At 51.4% G+C, this 15011-nt stretch overlaps 4 protein-coding genes across 4 annotated transcripts; 1 reads left to right on the top strand and 3 right to left on the bottom strand.

The window, feature by feature from the left end:
• The first annotated feature begins 978 nt into the window (after nt 1–978).
• BDP55DRAFT_39338 (uncharacterized protein) lies at nt 979–1910 on the top strand. The gene is made up of 2 exons (XM_060567231.1): nt 979–1166; nt 1223–1910. Exons 1-2 carry the CDS (start codon nt 1080–1082, stop codon nt 1763–1765), a joined length of 630 nt encoding a protein of 209 aa, XP_060421887.1. The 5' UTR covers nt 979–1079; the 3' UTR covers nt 1766–1910.
• A 1805-nt stretch (nt 1911–3715) lies between these two features.
• BDP55DRAFT_639037 (alpha amylase) lies at nt 3716–5560 on the bottom strand (the record flags this gene model as incomplete). The annotated part of the gene is made up of 3 exons (XM_060573192.1): nt 3716–4267; nt 4319–4917; nt 4978–5560. The coding sequence occupies 3 exons, from the start codon at nt 5558–5560 to the stop codon at nt 3716–3718; spliced, it is 1734 nt and encodes a 577-aa protein (XP_060421886.1).
• Nucleotides 5561–6697: 1137 nt separating this feature from the next.
• On the bottom strand, nt 6698–9005 carry BDP55DRAFT_721676 (vitamin B6 photo-protection and homoeostasis-domain-containing protein). The gene is made up of 7 exons (XM_060578524.1): nt 8652–9005; nt 8439–8543; nt 8413–8418; nt 8319–8382; nt 7873–8210; nt 7765–7809; nt 6698–7702 (listed from the first exon to the last, which is right to left on the bottom strand). The coding sequence occupies exons 1-7, from the start codon at nt 8808–8810 to the stop codon at nt 6950–6952; spliced, it is 1470 nt and encodes a 489-aa protein (XP_060421885.1). The 5' UTR covers nt 8811–9005; the 3' UTR covers nt 6698–6949.
• A 2445-nt stretch (nt 9006–11450) lies between these two features.
• On the bottom strand, nt 11451–14729 carry BDP55DRAFT_735185 (amino acid adenylation domain-containing protein; the record flags this gene model as incomplete). Its single annotated transcript, XM_060580289.1, has 3 exons — nt 11451–13362; nt 13447–13933; nt 14003–14729. 3 exons carry the CDS (start codon nt 14727–14729, stop codon nt 11451–11453), a joined length of 3126 nt encoding a protein of 1041 aa, XP_060421884.1.
• Nucleotides 14730–15011: the final 282 nt, after the last annotated feature.

The following is a 15011-nucleotide window of genomic DNA, read 5'->3' as shown; positions in this document are numbered from 1 at the left end:
CCTATGGATCGGAGGAATACTTATGCTTTTACTTCGTCACCCCCCGCCTGTGCCTTCTTTCCATTTTACCTCCTTTTTTCTCTACACTGTACCCAATCCCGTTTACGGGGTTAGCATGAAATCCACCAAAAGCATTTTTATGCGCATGATTGTTGGAGATCTGAGGCTGTTAAGACCATGAAATGACAAAACTATTGCGTCGGGCTTAGTATAAGGCAACCAGAGGAATCATTGACACGTCTTCCATCTTCTCCTTCGGTCTTGATGTGCCTGACCACAGTAGGGTTCTATTCTGCGAGAAACAATTGGCCATTTCTTGATTTCTGCACCGAAATGGGGTCAGGCTTCCTCAAGTTGGTACTAGGCCATGACATCAATAGTAATGTCTCAGCCTGTGAGACCGAATAGCTTCCGCTGGAGGCCTCCCTTAGTATGAGTACAACCAAGAGGTGCAGTACACGAAGGGATTCTTAGCTTGACCAGGGATGGGCATAGCTGAGCGATAGGCGTTCTGGTCTGGTTGCCACTGTGCCACTGTTGCTCGCATGAGGGGTGTGTGACAATTCGCAGTGTGTTTGCGTGTGACTTGATTCCAGATTCTACATTCCACAAGGTACGGGGACAGAAGCTGCTTTCTCTATTTTCCTGTTCTTTCGCCACTTGACATCACCATTCAGGAGGATGGTCCTTTGCACGTCACCATGCTCAAGATTTCATCTCGATCATGCGCGGATGCCATAGCCCCTGGCGTCCGAGGCTTGGAGCCTTTTCTACTTCCATTGCATGGTAACTCGGTAAGAGTCTGGTAGTACTTCTGTGCTCGCCCCAGGCTCCCCAGGCCAGCAAGGCATACTTCTCTGGAAAAGGGCGGTGAAGGTACTGTGAAGATGTTACGATCGATGTGACAATAGCAATTGAAACCGCACTCATTCCCGATTTTTTTCTCTTCTTTTTTTCTTTTTGGTTGTTGCACCTTGACTCTCGTTTGTTTCACTCCAGCTCAAGCCATCCCCGTTTCTATTCTATCTTTCTTCAACCCAGACAACTTCTACGCCCGCCTAGTAGACTCAATCGCCAAGATGGGGATGGACTATTTAGTAGAGAGAGGGGATTGCGAACGGATGCCGGACGAAGATGTACCGGACCCTGATATAGCGGGCTGGGGGGTAAGATTTAACAATATGCTCTAACAGGAATCTTGACTCACCCTAAACTCGAGCAGATTGTGTCTTCCTTTTGTTTTTCGATTATCATGAATATGATCGCCATCATCGTAGCATATGCGACAAACGCGCTGCATCAGACTCGGTACAACCCAATCGACGATATACGTCGTCGCAAGGTGCCGTCGACCAGCGGTCAAAAGGATCAGGAGCAACGCATTCGTGCTTTCCAGGCTTTCATGCTATCAATGAGCGACCAGCAACTTATCACCGGTATGGCGCTCATGCTGGCAACAACGTTGATATTCGACGGAGTGCATGGCCTGGATGAGAGCCTCTCGACTTATTCGTTCCAGATTGCGACGCGACTTGGCTACTTCTCATGCATCACTCATCTCTGCTCGCTTTCAGTGCTATGGGAGTATTTTGATCAACACAAACGCATGACGATATTCCGGACCATTATGATGGTGGTTTTCCTAGCCATGACGATCAGATGCATGATCATTTCAGACTCTGTGACATTTCGTTTCAACCGACACATTTCGTTTCAACCGACACATTTCTGTCAAATGTGCCAGAAAGCACTTCAGGCTAGTTGATCAAGAAAGGCCGAACTACGTCTCATTTTCCGACGAAGTCATCATCATCTTCAACTTATCCATACTGATATGTATCCTCGTCTTTGGATACTTTCGAAGGATCATAGAACTTTACTTCCCGTCACGTCGCAATCGGCAAGACAAATTCTGGCAGTCCGCCCTGCTGAATATTCTGTTCCCGCCTGCCGCATACGAAGATTTCCTGAGACAGGCTTCAGAAAAAGTCACATCTCTCAGAAATGCCATCAAAGCGGAATCTGAGGCTTTTCAACTTGGGCATTATCTTACGATGATGTCAATCTGGGTTAATCATCTGGAAAGCAGTTTTCTCTGGGAAATTGTTTGGTTGTTTTTCTACTTCACTTTTGGGACAGCCAACCTCCTGAAATTCTTCAACGACGCAAGCCTACAGCTTGGTGATATCAAGCCCAATTTTGGCCAGCTTGTTCCTTTATTTCTCTTGGCTCTCCCCACGATCACAGCAGCCGAAGTTTATTCATGTAAGTTCCAATTTTCAATCAGGTTTTTCCAAAGATTCACCTACAAATACTCCCATGCCTGAATGTTCCGACCTTCATCCCAATTTAAAGCTGCCAAAGAGTGCTCAGGCAGTCAGGATAAAAACGAGACATATGCAAAGGATGGTTCTCCTGCTTACGAACATTCGTACGAACCGAGGCCTGCCTCTACTGTAAGCTGACGTTGCCACCAACTCTTTACGCAAGGTTCCAGTTGGTCAGCCTATGGGAGTGTATGACTGACCACCTGACAAACTAGCCATCAGACACGTCTGATATATTAGGACCTCACGAGATAGCAGCGGCGCTTGGCGTCAAGCCTTGGAAACTTCTTTTTTTCACGCTGATCCCATATGCGGCCGGACTTGTCCTTTGGGCTCTGATATTCGCGGACGCCATACCTCATGGTTTCTATCTATTCATTGTAGCATGGGCGATTGCTTTTTTGATAGAGTTCGTGAGATTATTCGCTTGGTTCAAAGCGGCATACTCTGCCATACGAGGATCGATTACAAGACTGTAAGGGAGATTGTGCAGCGCCTTCCACAATAGACGGCCCCTGCTGACCCATCGGCTGCGTAAGGACGAGGGTATTCTAGTATACTTAGCACGCAGTATCGCATTACATAAGTAGTAAGTCATCTGCAAGCCGTTTTCCAAGATCTAATACTATTCAAACGTTATAGTTCAATTCTCAGCTTCAGAAATGTTCAAATGTAGCCTACTGTGGTACTGAGCACGGGGGGGTTTTAATTTTATTACTCATACGGTACAGTTGCGGCAATCGTTCTCAATGACTATCGGTTCTCAGTTCCCACATCAGCAGTGCAGACGCAAATATGGTACGAAGCTTACATGCACTCAATGATTGCGAATTGAGCCACCTTAATATACAGATGCTGGAGAGAAAGGCCTTGAAGGTAGGCCTGATTTTTCACATGTTCGAAAGTTGGAGGGAATGACAATCTACCTAGAACTTAATGGCCTTTGATATCCCTCCATGTACCTACTCATATTTCCAACAAACAATAGTCGGTCGTTAGCATAGACTCTGTACATCACACGAGACACTTGTTGTCAATGATGCATTTCTTATTTGTCCAAGAATCATGCAAGACTCGTTATTTCTGCTAGCTCCCCGATTCATCATTGTGGACCAAAACACAAGCATTTGAGACATCAATTACCTTACATGTATGTTAGCTACAACGTATCATTTGACTGTCACCGCAAAGTTACGAGTTTTCTGGAAACATACAATTAAAACAATAGAAGGTGAATGGGAAACGGATGACATGGCTGGGGGTATTGTATAAGATGGCTGTCTAGGCTATGTCTCCGCTGATAAATGCTACTGAAATATGTAAAAAATGTCTATAATATTGTGATGTCGTGCTTTCTCTGTGACCTCAAGTCTTGTGCTGCGATCGCTCTATGCAATAAGGCTGTGAAAGTCAGAGTCGAACTTGACTGGGAACTTCTTTCTCCCCTTGGCGTCAGCATTCACGAAACAAGCCATCTTGTTCTTCGGGCAGTGGAAAGATCCCATGCCGTTCTCGTCAATCGTAACTGCGGCTGACTCCATTGCGAGGACATCGGTCCAGATCTCCCCAGCGTGGTCGACACCAACTGACATGGACAACCGAGTATCGGTATGGTCAGCCTGTGTCCAGCTCATGACAACGGCCATACCGGCAGGTCTCTCGTCAGTTCCGCGTCTGACCCATCCGATGCAGTCGGACCGCTCAAAGTAGTCTTGTTGCTCTCCGTAAGCGTAAAGCTTTCGGGCCAACAGAAGGTTGGGAAGGTCTTGGATAGGCGCTTCGGGATGGGTAAGTTCGATGCCGTACAGGTCCCCAAAGAAGACACATGGGTGACCATCGCGCCTTAGGAGAATCATGGAATATGCATAGGGCATGAACTCCTTGCAGATTGGAGTGTCCATTTGCTGACCCTTCTGGGTGTCGTGATTGCGAATGAATGTCTGTAAATTGTTATTAAGGACATCAAATTTGTGGATATCTAACAGACTTACGACAGCATTGTTTGGCCGTTGCTCCACCAATGTGTCTTTGAACACTTGTCTCAAGTCGGTGTCACGGTGCCATGACAATCTTTCGATGTGGTACATGAGAGGCACATCGTAGAGGCTGAAGAATGACGGCATGTGCTCCAACCAATTGTTTAAGACGCGCACGTCTCCGTGCCAGAACTCTCCAATAAACATGAGATCATTGCGATTCGCTGGCTTCCTCAAGTACTCGGCCCATTTGCTGATGAAGTTCCATGAGATGTGCTGTACGGCATCCACGCGGAAGCCTTTGAGCCCGAGCTCATCCACAATCCACTTGCCCCACTGATGCTGCTCTTTGACGACCTCGGGGTTGGTGTAGTCGAGGTTCTCGAGCATCAGGTAGTCGGCGTTCCCTTGGAGGTCGCCGACGTCTTGGTGCCAGTTCTTGCCTTCTTCTACGAACCTGTAGATGGCGCGTTTCTTGTTTTGCTGGTTCCAGTCTGTGCCGTTGAAATGCGACTTGTTGTATTTGAACTTGCTGTACTTCCCCCCTCTAGCTTTGTAGTCGAATTTAGTCCATGACTCAATTTCATAAACATCGGTGATATCTCTCCGTCTATCTAAAACATGTGTAAGTAGTCGAAAACTAACAATAGCGGAATATGATAGATAAAGCTTACCACGTGGATCGACCTCGACAACCTTTATCATCTCAGTGCCGTCAGCATAGGCGCGATGGTTGTGAATAGCGTCCCAGACCAGCCCAATGCCATGGTGCTCCGCGTCCGCGGCCAAAGACACAAGGTCTCCCTTGCTCCCCCATTTTGTGGGTACTGAGCCCTTTTGATCAAACTCTCCTAGATCCCAGGCGTCGTAAATGTCGTAGCCGTTACTCTCAGGGTCCTTGGCCTTGCTTCCGGGCGGTAGCCATAGGCTGTTCACCCCAACGGATCTCAGTGCCGGCAATGCGCGCCGAAGCCGTCGCCAGTGCTTGTGGTCGGCGGGCAGATTCCACTCGAAGGCCTGCAGTTGCACCGGGTTTTGAGATCTCTCCGGGCGAGGCAATTGGTGATGAGACTTGCTCTGCGGAAGGGTCTCTGCAGGTCTGACTTCTACGCGGGGTGAAAGCTGGTGAAATGACTTGCTTCTGGGCAACAATGCCTCCTTGGCTCGAAATTCAGCAGCCCAGGATTCTGTAGTTCTAATGCGGATCTCGATTGGCTGACCGGTGCTCGGCCGCGAAGCCGTAGTTGGGTTTCTCATTTTTGATGTACGATAAACGAAGCTAAGGGGAAAAGTCAAGGAATGGATGATGTGTCGTCATGTATACGGCTTGGTGGTCGGACATCCCTCTTTATCTATGCGCACACGGAATCCTAAAGAGGCGCGAAGTTAAGGTCGCGACTGCGTATCCGTACATGTCTCCCGGTGCCTTGTACTCCGTACGGTGGCTTGCGCTTCAAGGTTTAATGTCCCTAGTAGGAACAATTTCAATGTCCGAACCGTCTCAACCCAACACTCTAACCCGGGGTTGAGAGCTCGACCAATGATGTCCAGTCACGGTTCTAAAGGGTCAAGAAAGGCATGGACATTGTCAGCTCACGTGTCTCATACATCAGCCGTTCCAGAATTACCATGCGTGGTGATGTTTGGCGAGTCGTCTAGGGGCTGTACTCTTCGCGTTCGCATTCACGAGTCGCATCCGTTCTCGAATGCGAGATTTGATACGAGCGGGTCTACTTATCCCTTCCCCCAAAAACTTGGCCCCCTTCCAAGGAACCCAGCCACGGAACGAGTCGGGCCAACACAGTGAGCAATGCGGCCATTGACTACGTATGGAGTACGTAGACGGAGACCAGCACGGTCACCGCCATGGCGTTTTGGCGCATTGGCTTGCCAAGTCGCGGCAGCGCTTGACACCAGGAACACAGGGAACCGGGACGGATTGAACGGGGTGTCGGGACTGATGAGCGTCGCAGACGGGACCAAGATGATCATCAAATTACCGATAGCGAGATTGGCCTGAGCATAAACTAACAACGTAAAGACCCCTAAAACCCCCTAACGCGAAAGCGACCTTAATTTGCATCGTCGTAAGTTAAGCACAGCCGGGAGGCCTACGTGCACGTTAGAGGGTCAAGTCTACTGAGCAGAATAACCTCACCAATTTCAAATAATGCAAAAAGAAGGGATAATAACTAAAGAATGGCCGGCAGACATCCGGGCCGCGCTGATCGGTGTGGCGTGGGCTGTCGCTGCCAACTACGCATCTGCCAGTGTTTGGTGTTCCCACAACTTCGAAGACTCCACGTGTCGTTCGCGTAGAGTTCTGGGGTTATCCTTTTAGGTTGCAGCAATAAGTCGCAAACGTTGTTCGCATCTGGCTCAGAATGCATCATCAAGGTGGTAATCTGCTGATCAATTCTAGCATATCTACCTGGACGGGCTACCTTATGTACTGCAAATCATCAGATTCATCTCACAGAAATGTGTAAGACGTAGCTCTTTCAGGCAAACCTGATAATATTGCAAATATCTGTGACGCTATGCTGCATGTTTTAACTTCAGACCAAATCTAACGGTTGTGTGTTTGCCCGAGCCTATCTAGATCCGGATCATCTCTTCAACCCCTGCGGCCGACGGGATAATTCCTCAGTGCGCTCTCATCTCGTCAGGCTCCCGAATAATGCGAGAGCCTGCCCGGGTCTCCAGCACGGGAACCTCGATGTTCCAGCCTGCAGACGCCAGTCTCCTGGCGTACAGCTCGTACTTTTCGTTTGCAATTTGCAAACTCTCCTCCACGTGGCCCAACATTGCTTGTTGATCGAATTCAGCTCGCAACAAGTTCGTCTCTTCCTGTCCGCTCAGTCTTCTGGCCAGCAACAGACCATGGAACCAGGCTTTCAGCTGTGACCTCGGCGTCACGCCCTCTTTCAGGACAACCACAACTTTGATTCTGGAGGCTGCATCGTTGGAGGTGACTGATACTTGACACCAGAGAATGTACTGCTCGCCGTCGAAAACGTCCATCAGTGTGTACAGGTCAACACTTGAAAGTTGGAAAGACATCTCGTGGCTCTTCCCAGAGGCCAAAGCCTCAAGCAGGGTCTTTAGGGGTACTCCGTACTTGCAGCGGCCAAACACTGGTCCTGAGTTCCAGCGGAACACCTCACCCCCACGTCTCTCGAAGATAAGTTCTCTTTGGGAAACCTTCAGAGGTGTGAGGACTTCGTCTTTCGAGAACAATGCTGATAAAGCAATGTTGGCGCGTTGGCGATTCAGCTGACGTGAGTGTACTGCTCGAATGCCCCTCCAGTTGAGAAGTAGGTGGACGCCCAGTAGGATAAAGAGCACAATCCACGACAGTGTCTCGTCGGTCAGGAAATACAACAGACACGTTCCCGTCTAAGTATACATCTGTTAGTAACGTGGGCTCGAATATATGGGCATCTTGGCTGTCGACTTACAAGCATTCCTATCAGAGAAATGGCTGTCTCTTGGCTGGCATCTTTCTATGTACTGTTAGCAACCACAATCTTGCATACGTCTTTATTATGCTAAGTCTCAACACTTACAGCATTAAGCTCCCCCAAATTGTTCCACTTGGCAAAGTGGCCACTGAGACTGCTTTTTGATGCGTTCCCAACGACGCCGGATGCGGAGTACAAGATGCTGGAGAGACAGAGAACCAGAAATCTGGCTTCCTGAGGGAAATAGGGAGATGCACAGTCCAGAACCATTGCTGTGTCAGTCAACAGGTCGCAGGCCATGCGATATGCCTTGCATTCTGCTTCGATAGAGGTTGCAAATAGATGAGCAAATGTGATTGTTGCGAGTCTTCCCATGGACTCTCGAGTGACTTGGATGAGCATAGCCCCGGTTGGCGATGCTAATGAGTCGCCAACGCCAAGACCTAATCGAATTATCAGCATACGGTACCTACGAGACGACACACTAGCAACCACACAACGACGTTTGATGTAGGGTATATTTAGCCGGGGTAGCGCAGAGAAGTTCTTACCTTGCCAAACAGCACGCGATGAAATCATGCCGGCAATCGTGCCAGCAAAAGCTTGAAGAGAGTCCTGCTTGAGTATGAGCTAGACCGGACGCACCCTTATCTGCATCAGTGTTTACTCACATAAATCTGATATTCAGCATAGTCGTCCGTTACGCTATGCGGGTAGCCATCTGGCAAGAATATTTCGAGAAGCTCTTGCCAAGGCTTCTTTCTCTTGGGCGGGAGCTACGCGAATGAGTGTCAGATCACATGCAAACTCTCTTCTTGTCTTCCTCCAGGGCATCAATGGAAGGAGTAGGACCAGGGGTCCTCCATGTTATTCGCGGAGCTTACCGTGAGATCAACCCTAGATGATCCGGCAATCTGAGCCGACTCGATATACTTGGTCTTGAGGGCTCCGGCTTTGTCATATTCGGCAAGAACTAGGAAGCCTGATCTCTTCCTCAGCATCGTCGGCGTCTCTAGGACGGTTTGCGTCGAGCGCGTTGACATGGTCTAGCGCGCTCTTGGGAAATTGTTGATGAAAGGACGTTTCGATTCGAACTTTCGAGATTTAGAAAGAACAGATCAGCTGGGTCCTTTTCTTTCAAGTTTCGAGTGAGAGAAGATTAGATTGAAAAACAGAGAGATCAAAGAGGCTGGCGTGACGTGCAGGAAGAAAGTAAGCACGCAAGAAAATAGGCAGAGACCTTTTCCGGCGAGAAGAAGGAACGGATACGGGGATGCGAACAAGACTGCAGGACATTTCGCGCGCGCGTGAGGACCATTTTGGTTCGTTGCCATCAGCGGCGAACAACAAACAGTAAGTACATGTAAACGCGGCCATAAATGACTCTCTGCGAAACTTTCCGGGCTATGCACCCGCCGCGTCCTTGTCTAGCCCCCTGCGGTCAAACATGTTCGATGATCTGTCATTGTTCCCCTTCTGCCCTATGTTGACAAGTCGATGTCAGGACTGGGTGTCATGGAAGCGGAGCGCAGGTGTGCGTCCGTGTGGGATCTGCATGGGCCGCTGGGGTGAAAAGCAATAAACTCTCAACCGCAGAGTGCCTCAGAACATTGAACATTTTTATCTCGCCCCTCCGCAGATCGTTTCAAAAGATGGGATTTTTCGTCAGATTGCGGGCTTGCTCGAGAAAGTGGATATAACGTCAGCATACAACTCAGATCAGCTCGGGCCTAGTACGAATGACACGAAATGTCAGCGACGAACCACCCACGGCCAACCCGTCGCGAAACATGGGATGAAGTGGTTCTAGAGACGTTCCGGCTGAGGCTCATTCCGGTGGGAAGGGCGACGTAAGCCTATGGATGCAGATTGCGATTCAGCTGCCTTCTTCCGCGTATTTGTCCTGTTCCGCCTTGAAGGGCTGAACTTGAGGTTGAACAAGTTCCAGATCTATCTCTGGCTTCGGTCTCGCCACCGAGATGATGCGGAGGACATCATAAGGGAGCGAAGATCTCTCTGAGACTTCGCAGCACTCCGTGGTTGGGATAGTTAGTTGTGTGAACTGGATCGTCAAGCTGCCAAAAGTCAGAGAACTGATTGCAGCCTTGTAGGTTTGATAGCCGGGTGACAGAACTCAGTTCTCGCAGGAAGGTGCGTTCTCCCCCGCTGTCGTGCATCATGAGGCGCAGTGACCGTTGTGTTAAGGCTCGTCAATTGGACGATTTGACCTGTGTGTTGAAAACTTTAGTATTCGTATTCTTAACGATGCCAACATGCCTATTTAGGAAACGATTCCCGTGGGGATAATAAAGGTGGAAAGTCATCCACTTCATTGTGAGTATTGACTCAGACACTCTTTTCTCTGGTTGTCCACTTCGAAAAACTTGTTTGTCCGGTCAGCTACCCTCAAGCCCTCTTGAAGTGGCTACATGTATGGAGTTCAGCATCTGGAATCAGTCAGCAACATGACTCTCGCGACATCCAGCCCAGGGGAATATACGAATACTATACTTGCCGAAATTGGAAATATTGCAGGGGGCTTCAGTGCCGAAAAGCTTGTATCCGGATGGGTAGGTTGACGTCGTGAGCGTGCATGCCACCTTGTTCCTTGTACAATGCTACACCTCCAGGCCTGCGAGCCGCCAAGATCTTCATCCCACCGGACCGGAAGAAGGAGGCTAGGGAAGTCCCTGCGGAAGGCGGCACGGAACGCTACTCAACTTGAACAGTATTCGCTTCAACATCCTGCCATGATACCTCAGCTGAATACGTGTTCCAGCCGTCTCCCCCGGGCGTGTTGATAAGGACTCAACTTATTCGTGCATAGTACGCTACTAAGTAGCCAGGGAGTTGACGGTTCGCGGAAACCTTGTTTCACTCAAATTATTCGAGTCTGCAGTTGAAAGGGTCTGTGACTGACCTGACTGACACGCTTTGGATGATGTGATTTCCGAAGAGCGGCATTTCATCTGCGTACATGTAAGAAAAGGCGTCCTGGAAAAAGGTAAGCAACCATCGTGGCTTTGAAGCACAGAACCATCGAAGGAAGACTACAGATAATACAGCCAACTCCAGTGGCACTTTTTATGGCAAAAGCACATTACAATACCTTACATGAACGTCTCCGACTCCGGCCGGGCCCCCACTTGTAGGAGACGGGAATTGTGGGTCTCCCGGTGTATTTCGCTCCGTGTTGCTGTAGTGACTTTCAGCTACTGACCTTCTGGCCCTTCGGCATCCCTGTCTTCGCAACAAGAATATGCTGATTGTACTTATTCTAGAGGGCGAGCTTCGTCTACTTTAGCTGAGGAAATACAAAACCTCCTGAGGCCAACCCACATGAGCAGCGGAGTCCAGAAGCACTACCGGCATCTCGTGAAACTCGTCTACGGGGATCGCGACGCTCTCTCAAGTGAGAATTATGCTTATCCAGAACGTGTAACTCAACTGTATGTCACAATAGGAGGGAATAAAGAAAGCACAATGATGAGACATCAAGGATGATTATGGATTCGATTCGGTATTTGACGATCTCATCACCCCAAAGATACAAAGGAAGGCTGAGACTAAGAACTAATTTATACGAGAACAATGAAACGACTTTGGTATGATCGAAGACACAGAAGAAGCCCGCCCAAGAAATAACAAAACAGTAACGTCGAAAAAGATGACATGAACAACGCTCATGAATCCCAAATCGGTCCAAACGCAGGAATCCCCCTCGCTTCCATCCGATACACAAACTTATTCACAGTAGGCCCGTTGGAAATAATCGCAACACACTCGGCCCCGCTCTCCTTATACACATTATACGCCAACTGCACCAAATCAGGCCTACCGCGCTCATCCGTATCCCAAATCAACGCGTCTGGGTCCGCCTTGAGAATCAAATCCATGACGCCCTGGCCGTACGTCTTGAGCGGGTTCTTCGTCGACCAAACGACGCGTGCGGGGACCCGACGCTCCATGAGAACAGGCAGACAGGGTCCAATACCGGAGCCCGTTGCCACGAGGACCATCTTCTTGAAGAGGGGCGCGACGGCAAGGACGCCGGAGGCGGGTGTGCCGCGTGTCCAGATCGAGGTGGGCGGGTTCTCGATGATGCGCTTGGTCCAGTCGCCGGCCTTGGAGACCACGATGGAGAAGCCCTTGCCGCTCGGCTCAGGGATGGCGGCGAAAGCGTGCCATTCGACCATGGGTCTATCCGTGATGCGGACGCCGCGCGAGGTGCATGGTCCCGGGGTACAGAAGTCAAAGTGCAGGCGGACGGCGTGCTTGGAGAGCGGCTCGGGGACGACTTTGACACGGCGAAGTCGCATCCAAGGGAGCGCGATGCTGAGTGAGGTGAGGGCCACGAGATAGAGCGCGGGGGTCTTGGCCAGAGCCGGGCCGAGGGGTTCGACGGACATAGAGGCTGCGGTCGCGATGACATGGGCCCATACGAGGGCGAGGGCGGACCAGCCTGCGAAGCGATGCGTCCACTCGAACTGGTCGTGCATCTTGGCGCGGATGGTGGGGTAGGCCATGACTAGAATCATGAGGAGAAGGAGCAGGATGAGGTAGGTTAGGACCAAAGTGAGGAGGTTGACGGAGTAGAGGGACTGCGGCGCGATGAAGTTGCCGGTTGCGGCGCCCGTGAAGATGACCCACCACACGGTGGCAGAGACGGCGCAGCCCGAGTGGACGCCGCCATTGTGGTAGACACGCGCAAAGTGTCTGCGGATGGCGAGCGGCATGGAGGTGGGCACGCGGGAGCAGAGCCAGAAGATGAAGTTGACGACGTAGTCCTGGCGCAGGAGGACAGCGCCGAGGAGGTTGGCGGCGACGGCGGTGGCCAGGTGGTTCAGGGGCAGGGAGAAGTTGCTGTTGCGGCTCTCGTACAGCATCCACACAAAGACGGCGAGGTTGGAGACGAAGATGACGCCAAAGAGCTTGCGGTAGGCGTTGAGTCCGCGGTGGCGGATCCATCTCCAGCCGTGGAAGCCCTTCTTGGAAGGGAGCTCGTACTCCTGTTCCTCCTTCTCGGCCTCCTCCTCGACGAATGCGGCTGTCTTCTCCAGGTCGATGTTTCTCTGAGAGTCGACGACGGTGAAGGTGCGAGAGTCCACGAGGGTGAAACCGCCTTCGCTGGTAGGGCTTACGGCCGTCTTGATGGACGAGGCGCTCGACGATTCCTGGGGCGTTGACATGCCCGTCGGAATATCGGCCAGAGGCAGCGGCGGCGGAACCTGGGCCGCGCCGGAGGCGATGTCGCGGAGGGCCCGCTTGTCGACCTTGCCGTTGGGGGTTAGCTCGATGATGGGGAGGTACTTCCAGACGGTCGGGACGGCGTAGAACGGTTGGCCCTCGCCGACGACAGTCTTCAGCTGAGCTTCGTCGATCGGCGCAGGGGCAGAGTAGAAGCCCCACAGACGATCGTCGATTTTCAGCGCACATCCCTTGACAACGCCAGGGCATTTTTCAATAGCGCGAGAGACGCCATCGAGCTCGACGCGGAAACCAGAAATTTTGACCTGGTCGTCTTTTCGGCCGAGGGGCTCCAAGCTACCGTCTTCGAGCCAGCGGGCGAGGTCGCCAGTGTTGAACATCATACGACTATGTTTGGGTTGACCTGTTAGCGTACTCTTCTCTCAAGTCTCGGCCGCAAGAACGGGGATAAAAAAGAGGCGCAAAACTTACCCATCCTTTGCGAACTTGTCGACCTTATATCTTTGTGCCGTCAACTCCGGCAAGTTGAGATACCCCCTAGAAACGCCTGGGCCGCCGGCCCACATGACGCCAGGTTCGCCAATCTTGACAGGGTTCTCATCTTCGTCGAGAACGTAGACGTTGGTGTTGGGGTTAGGCTTGCCAATCGACAAAGTCTTGCCCGGCTTATGAAGATGCGCGGTGTTGAGAATGCTGATTTCGGTAGGACCGCATACGTTCCAGAACTTGACGAAGGGCGCCCACTGCTCGGCGAGGGCCAATGGGCAGGGCTCGCCGCCGACTGCAATGGTCCTGATGTTGGGGAAGTCCTCACGCCTGGGCATATGCTTGAGGACCACGGATGGTGTCGCGATGACAGTGTCGACACGCTGCAGGCAATCCGTCCAGAGATCATTGCCGCTGCCTCTGATGTGAAGTGTTCCTCCGTTCATCATCGTGCCGAGAATCTCCCACGCGCCTACGTATCACATTGCCGCGTCAGCGTGGTCGGACACTAGAAAAATAGAGTTTGAGACATTTGACTTACACATATCGAACCCGACGTTCAACTGTTGCGCTACGTTCTTTCCGACGCGGATGCCCAGCTTGGAAGGCTCCGCTAGAAGGGTGTTGGTAACGCCCTCGTGTCTCACATCCACTCCCTTGGGTCGCCCGGTAGTGCCCGAGGTGTAGATCACGTAGGCTCCATCCCCTGGCTTGACAATGACACCGGGGTGTCCATTGTTGCCGTGCTTCCACAGCCAACTGTTCCCGTCGAGGTCAACCACCCTGACAAGGTCCTGCCTTTCAGAGGGGATGCTGCGCAGCACCTTCTCCCTGAACTTGGGAAGGCACAGCACAACCGGCGCGTTGGAGTCGACAATGTCGTAGCCGAGTGTGTCTTCGGGGATGATGCCACCATCGAGAGGGACATACTGACCACCAGCCTTGAGAACAGCAAAGATGAAGACGACCATTTCGATGCAGCGAGAGTAGACGAGGACTACACGGTCTCCTTTCCTGAGGCCGTATGTTCCTCTGAGCTCGTTGGCGAGCACGTTGGCCCTGCGGTTGAGCTCCCGGTATGTGATGGTCGTGCCATCGTAGTTTCGGACAGCCGTGGCGTCAGGATGTGCTGCCGCGATGGACTCGAAGGCGTGGTGGACGACGTGGTAGGGTATCACATCGCTCGGTCCTCTGCTGAATTGGTTGAAGAGAACTCTGTCCGCCAGGGACAAGTTTTCCAGCGAGTGGAACGAACGCGAGGGAACCATGATGAGGAGCTTCTGGATGTTGATACCCTGCAGTGATGTTGCCTACCAGTAACACGCCTCGTACTTGAGAGGTGGGCTCCTTGAACCAGATATATCTCCTCACTTGGACCATCGCGTCTGTGTGTTCGTGCGCCAGTGTCCCTGAGAAACAGAGAAGCGCCAGAGACCCTGCTCGGCCTTGTGGGGGAGTGCATTCTTCGTTTTGGTAACTTCGCCAAAAACCTGCCTAGATTGCCTCAAGCTCCGTGTTCAAACAAGGTTCCATGTTCCCAGAGCCCCACG

This window comes from Colletotrichum godetiae (assembly GCF_030913485.1).
Source record: "Colletotrichum godetiae strain CBS 193.32 chromosome Unknown BDP55scaffold_104, whole genome shotgun sequence".
Classification (NCBI taxonomy): domain Eukaryota; kingdom Fungi; phylum Ascomycota; class Sordariomycetes; order Glomerellales; family Glomerellaceae; genus Colletotrichum; species Colletotrichum godetiae.
The sequence above is the reverse complement of the archived record's forward strand: the minus strand, read 5'-3'. Positions and strand labels throughout refer to the sequence as shown.

Bases quoted from the DNA above. Each gene is read 5' to 3' on its own strand.
- BDP55DRAFT_39338 (XM_060567231.1), top strand. From the start codon at position 1,080: ATGGGGATGGACTATTTAGTAGAGAGAGGGGATTGCGAACGGATGCCG. The intron at 1,167-1,222 runs GTAAGATTTAAC...AAACTCGAGCAG, and splicing joins CTGATATAGCGGGCTGGGGG to ATTGTGTCTTCCTTTTGTTT.
- BDP55DRAFT_721676 (XM_060578524.1), bottom strand. From the start codon at position 8,810: ATGTCAACGCGCTCGACGCAAACCGTCCTAGAGACGCCGACGATGCTG. The intron at 8,544-8,651 runs GTAAGCTCCGCG...TCATTCGCGTAG, and splicing joins CATCTAGGGTTGATCTCACG to CTCCCGCCCAAGAGAAAGAA. The intron at 8,211-8,318 runs GTAAGAACTTCT...TAATTCGATTAG, and splicing joins ATCGCGTGCTGTTTGGCAAG to GTCTTGGCGTTGGCGACTCA.